Consider the following 6,000-nt stretch of genomic DNA (forward strand, 5'->3'; position numbering starts at 1 on the left):
AAAAGATCAAACAAAAAAAGACCAGACCAGCCATGGCTCAGTTGGTTGGAGTGTCCTCCCGTACACAGAAAGGTCATGGGTTTGATTCCTGGTCAGGGCACATACCCAGGCTCAGGTTCAATGCCTGGTCTAGGTGCTACGAAAGGAAGGCAGCAGGTCTTTATCTCTGTCTCTCCCTCTCCCTTCCTCTCTCTCTGAAATCAGTAAGAACATCTCAGGTGAGGACTAAAAAAAAGGCCATGGGAGGGGTGGGTACAGGGTGGAGGGGGTCAATAGGAAATAAATGGGAGACATCTGTAATACTTTCAACAATAAAGATAAGTCTTTTTTTTAAAAAAGACCAGACTAGCCCTAGCTGGTTTTGCTCAGTGGATAGAGCATCAGCCTGTGGATTGAAGGGTCCTGGGTTCGATTCCAGTCAAGGACACATGCCTGGGTTGTGGGCTCGATTCTCAATGTGGGGCATGCAGGAGGCAGCCGATCAATGATTCTCTCTCATCAATCATTGTTGTTTCCTTCTCTCTCTCTCTGTCCCTTCCTTTCTGAAATCAATTTAAAAAATTTAAAAATTTAAAAAATAAAAAAGCCAGACCAGAACCCAGAATGGCCATGGGGTCCTCCTGAGTTTCATCTTTGCTCATTTCCCTCTTTACCCCTTTTCAGTCTTAGAGAAGAAAAGGAGGGCAGGTGATGGATCTTAAAGATGAAGAAAAGGGGAATAGGGGCTTCCTAAATTTGTCAACTGTGAAGTCAGGTTGGAGCTTACTGTGGGTTCAGAAATGGAACCCAACAAGTATTTTGGGGTTTGCTTGTTTGTGTTAGGTCTTTCTAGCTGAAAATAATCTATATAATAAAAGCCTAGCCCCAGCCCTGACCGGTTTGGCTCAGTGAATAGAGCGTTGGCCTGCAGACTGAAGGGTCCCAGGTTCGATTCCGGTCAAGGGCATGTACCTTGGTTGCGGGCACATCCCCAGTAGGGGGTGTGCAGGAGGCAGCTGATCGATGTTTCTGGTTCTCTATCCCTCTCCCTTTCTCTCTGTAGAAAGTCAATAAAATATATTTTTAAAAAAATAAAAATAAATAATAATAAAAGCCTAGCCCTAACCGGTTTGGCTCAGTGGATAGAGCGTCAGCCTGCAGACTCAAGGGTTCCAGGTTCGATTCTGGTCAAGGGCATGTACCTTGGTTGCAGGCACATACCCAGTAGGGAGTGTGCAGGAGGCAGCTGATGGTCGTTTCTCTCTCATCGATGTTTCTAACTCTCTATCCCTCTCCCTTCCTCTCTGTAAAAAATCAATAAAATATATATTTTTAAAAATAAAAATAAGTAAGAGCCTAAGCAACCGTTATGGCGGAACAACCAGAACAACCAGTCACTATTATGCACACTGACCACCAGGGGGCAGACGCTCAATGCAGGAGCTGTCCCCTGGTAGTCAGTGTGCTCCCACAGGGGGAGCGCTGCTCAGCCAGAAGCCAGGCTCACGGCTGGAGAGCACAGCAGCAGTGGCAGGAGTCTCTCCCACCTCCACTGCAGCGTTAAGGAGCAACAAGCTGAGCGTGGTAACGAGCCTGCTGCTAAGGAGCAGCGAGCCCAGCGTAAGGAGCCCAGCGTAAGGAGCGAGGGATCCTGGATTGCGAGAGGGATGTCCGCCGAGGGGTCCCGGACTGCGAGAGGGCACAGGCTGGGCTGAGGGACACCCCCCACCCCGCCCCGGCCCCAGTGCATGAGTTTCGTGCACTGAGCCTCTTGTAATAATAATAATTACAGGCAGAGACTGTATATCCAGAAGTCTTGCCCTGTATATCCAGAAAGGCAGGGTCCGGGTCACATGTGGGGAGAGATAAGGGTGCTGGAAATTGGGGTTAGAGGAGCTGGGATACTAGCATTGTCCACAACCACCTCAAACCTAGTCTAAAACTGACTTCATGATTTAACCCTACCCTAAAACTGTCACACTCCCCACATTCCCTATCTTATTAAGAGCACCACCACCCACCTGGAAAACTGGGATTCATCCTAGTCTTCCTTCTTTCCAACCCTTCATCAAAGGAGTCACTAAATAAGTCCTGTTTGACTTCTTAACAACCTACAGGTCCTGATCACTATTCTCTATCCCCACAACCACTGCCCTAACCAGAACTGGCCACATAATTTGTGGGGTCCAGTGCAAAATAAAAAAAAGCAGGACCCCATGTTCAAAAAATATCTCAAGACAGTGACTGCAGAACATTAAACCAAGCACTGGACCTTGGCCCAGTGCAATGAACAGGTAGCATGCTCATGAAGTTGACTCTGGCCCTAGTTCAGGCCCTGCCTGTCTTTTGTCGGAACTGTAGTGCCTCTACTGCTCTCTCTCATTTCTGGCCTGCATGCTTTCACTTCTTACTCGCAGTTATCTTAGTGCCAGTCTCTGCATCACCTTTGGATGGTACCCCAGCTGCTGCCCTGACTGGTGTGGCTCAGTTGGTTGAGCATCATCCCATGCACTGAGAGGTTGCCGGTTGGATTCCCAGTCAGGGCACATGCTTGGTTTGCAGGTTTGATGAGGGGCGAGTGGAGGACAGTTGATTGATGTTTCTCTCCTCTCCCTTTCTCTCTAAATTCAAGAAAAATATTAAAAACAACCACCACCAAAAACCAAAAAAACCCCACCCAGTTCCTCAGCATGATACACAAGGCCTTTCTTGATCTCAGCCTTGCTCATCTCTCCAGGATCTTCTCTGTTGCTTCTTACCTCACACTTTTCGTTCACCTCTACTTAAACCTCTGTGACTCTATGCACCTGTACCCTTTGTCTCAAATGTTCTACATGTGCTAGGATATCACATGGGACTCTGACTTGAATCATCGCCAAGTTGTAGGGTAGGGTTAAATTATGAAGTCAGTTTTAGACTAGGTTTGAGGTGGTTGTGGACAATGCTAGTACTCCCCAAAAACAAAGTCAAGGCCTCTGGGGTACCCAGAATGGCTCCTGGAACTTGGTCTTGTCTGTTGGCCCCTTGAGAAGTGGCCAGATGTCCTGGTGCTCTGTCTCCATGCCTCAACAATTCTTGGCAATGATCTTATGGGTGTTCTGCTATGCAAAGAGAGGAAGGAAACAGAGCATGGGCATGAGAAATGAGAAAGGAAGGAATTGATATGGCTTTGGGGTAAGTAGCAGGGGAATTTCAACAGAGAAGCCCAGATTTCACTAGCCAAAACAGAAAAAGTAGAACCAGCGACGAGGAAGGAAGTGGCTCAGGTTGGGTAAGTGAGGAGTTTCTTATTCTTTCAGTCTAGTATAAGAGACATGAAAGCAGGGTTCCTCCTATTTGAAGCCTGACTGCCCACTAGAAAGGACTGCCCTTTGAGTGAGTTTGATTTCTTCTCCCATTGGAGAGAGAATTGAAGGCTGGGAGACTCAGGTGAGTAATTTTGTGGTGGGTGTCCTTTTCTTTCTCTGTCTCTGCATCTCAGAGGTGGTAAAAACAGAAAAAAAAAAACAAAAACAAAAACTGAGGCCAGCATGTGTGTGTAGCAAAGCACAGCAGAGAGGACTATGGCAGTATCCTGGATACAGACAGGGGACTCCTGGTGATCTTAGAGGAAAGGGGAAGAATTAAAAATGTTGGAGGGCATGCTCGCTTCGGCAGCACATATACTAAAATTGGAACGATACAGAGAAGATTAGCATGGCCCCTGCGCAAGGATGACACGCAAATTCGTGAAGCATTCCATATTAAAAAAAAAAAAAATGGAGGGCACTGGGGTTACTAAGAGTATGTGGATAGATATTGAATAAGGCCTAAAGTTGGAAGTGTACAGAGATTGAGATATTTAGATAAGAACTTGGGAGAATCATTGAGAATGGGAAAGGACTAAGAGGGTTGGGAATCTTGAGATGAAGAGGCCTGGGAATGGCTCAAGGCTGGTGAGCTCCCAGAGCAGTTTAGGTGTCCAGGGAATCAGAGTAGTTCAAGAGATCTAAATTCAAAGTCAAGCTCTGACTCCCTCTTCCTCTTTCTCTCACTCCCTTCAGCCTCCATCATGTGGAACACCTCTGATGCCAACTTTTCCTGCTACCATGAGTCTGTGGTGGGCTATCGTTATGTGGCAGTTATCTGGGGGGTGGTGGTGGTTGTGACGGGCACCGTGGGCAACGTGCTCACCCTGCTGGCCTTGGCCATCCAGCCCAAGCTCCGTACCCACTTCAACCTGCTCATCGCCAACCTCACGGTAGCCGATCTGCTCTACTGCACCCTTCTCCAGCCCTTCTCCGTGGACACCTACCTCCACCTGCACTGGAGAACTGGCGCCACTTTCTGCAGGGTGTTTGGGTTCCTCCTCTTTACATCCAACTCTGTCTCCATTCTCACCCTCTGCCTCATCGCCCTGGGACGCTACCTCCTCATTGCCCACCCTAAGCTCTTTCCCCAAGTGTTCAGTACCAAGGGGATAGTGCTGGCTCTGGTGGGCACCTGGGTGGTGGGTATGGCCAGCTTTGCCCCGCTCTGGAATGTCTATATCTTGGTGCCCGTAGTCTGCACCTGCAGCTTTGACCGCATCCGAGGCCGACCCTACACCACCATCCTCTTGGGCATCTACTTTGTGCTTGGGCTCAGCAGTGTCGGCATCTTCTACTGCCTCATCCACCGCCAGGTGAAGCGAGCAGCACAGACGCTGGCTCAGTACAAGCTGCACCAGACAAGTGTCCGCTCCCACCATGTGGCTGGGACAGATGAAGCCGTGCCGGGTCGTTTCCAGGAGCTGGACAGCGGGGTGGCATCAGAAAGGCCCAGTGAGGGGATTTCATCTGAGCCAGCCAGTGCTGTCACCACCCGGACCTTGGAAGGAGACTCGTCAGAAGTGGGGGACCAGAGCAGCAGCAAGGTAGCTCAGCAGGTGGCAGAGAAAAGCCCTCCGGAGGCAGCTGCCAAGACCAGACCAACTAAAGGAGCCCCAAAAGCTCAGGACTCTCCATCAGAGTTTGGGAAGGTGACTCGGATGTGTTTTGCTGTGTTCATCTGCTTTACCCTGAGCTACATCCCTTTCTTGCTGCTCAACATCCTGGATGCCAAGGTCCGGGCTCCCCGGGTTGTCCACATGCTTGCTGCCAACTTCACCTGGCTCAATGCTTGCATCAACCCTGTGCTCTATGCAGCCATGAACCGCCAGTTCCGCCAAGCGTATGCCTCTGTCCTACAACGAGGACCCCAGAGTTTCCGTAGGCTCCAGAGTTTCCGTAAGCTCCGTTAGAACTGTGTTCGTCACCAGAATCTGAGACTGTTTTCATCCAGAACTAGAGTGACCAGCTGGTATGGAGTAGATGAAAGTAAAACGTGTGCGCATTTTCACGGACAACCTCCCCTTGACCCCCAAACCAGACATCTCCATCCCTTGCTCAGTGTTTCAGCCCCAGGCTGCCCAAGGTGCATTATTAATTATTAATAAATGAATTCCATCCTACTAATGTTCAGATGTGGTCTTTGGGGAAGAAGGAAATAGGCCAGTGTTGATTTGCAGCTGGAACTTAATAGTGGAGGGTTTGGGGGGACCCAGGTCAGAGCAGGAGCAGGAAGCAGTGGGCCTAGGACATAGCCTTCAGCTGAGGAGTTTCCAGGTAAAAAAAAAACAAACATGTGAGTTTGGTTTAAGAGGATTAGCCTGACTTTTTTGAACTTCTCAGAAATGGCTCCTACCCCTAACTACTGCTGCCAGGATCCCCCTCATCCCTGCAAACAGATGTTTTTCAGTTAAAAAAAAAAAATTCTTTTAAATTCAGCTTTGATAACCACTTCAAGTGAGGCTAGCCCCCTGACTCTTGATTTATCCAACGAGAATGGTCATGGGAGAGGACTCTCGCTCTGCAGACATGAAACTGAGCTGAGCAGAAGCAATGACAGACAGTTCTAGTTGCCCTAGCAGGGTCACACTGGTTGGAGCTAATTCACCTGACCACATCACTTCCCCCAGACTTGCTCTTGTCTACCTGGATTATGAAAGCAGAACAGAGACTC

At 49.0% G+C, this 6,000-nt stretch overlaps 1 protein-coding gene across 1 annotated transcript; it reads left to right on the top strand.

The window, feature by feature from the left end:
• Positions 1–3,281: 3,281 nt before the first annotated feature.
• On the top strand, positions 3,282–5,448 carry GPR84 (G protein-coupled receptor 84). Its single transcript, XM_080660836.1, has 2 exons — positions 3,282–3,408; positions 4,023–5,448. The coding sequence occupies exon 2, from the start codon at positions 4,031–4,033 to the stop codon at positions 5,237–5,239; it is 1,209 nt and encodes a 402-aa protein (XP_080516962.1). The 5' UTR covers positions 3,282–3,408; positions 4,023–4,030; the 3' UTR covers positions 5,240–5,448.
• Positions 5,449–6,000: the final 552 nt, after the last annotated feature.

Source organism: Plecotus auritus (assembly GCF_963455305.1).
Source record: "Plecotus auritus genome assembly, chromosome: 3".
In the NCBI taxonomy this organism is placed as follows: Eukaryota; Metazoa; Chordata; class Mammalia; order Chiroptera; family Vespertilionidae; genus Plecotus; species Plecotus auritus.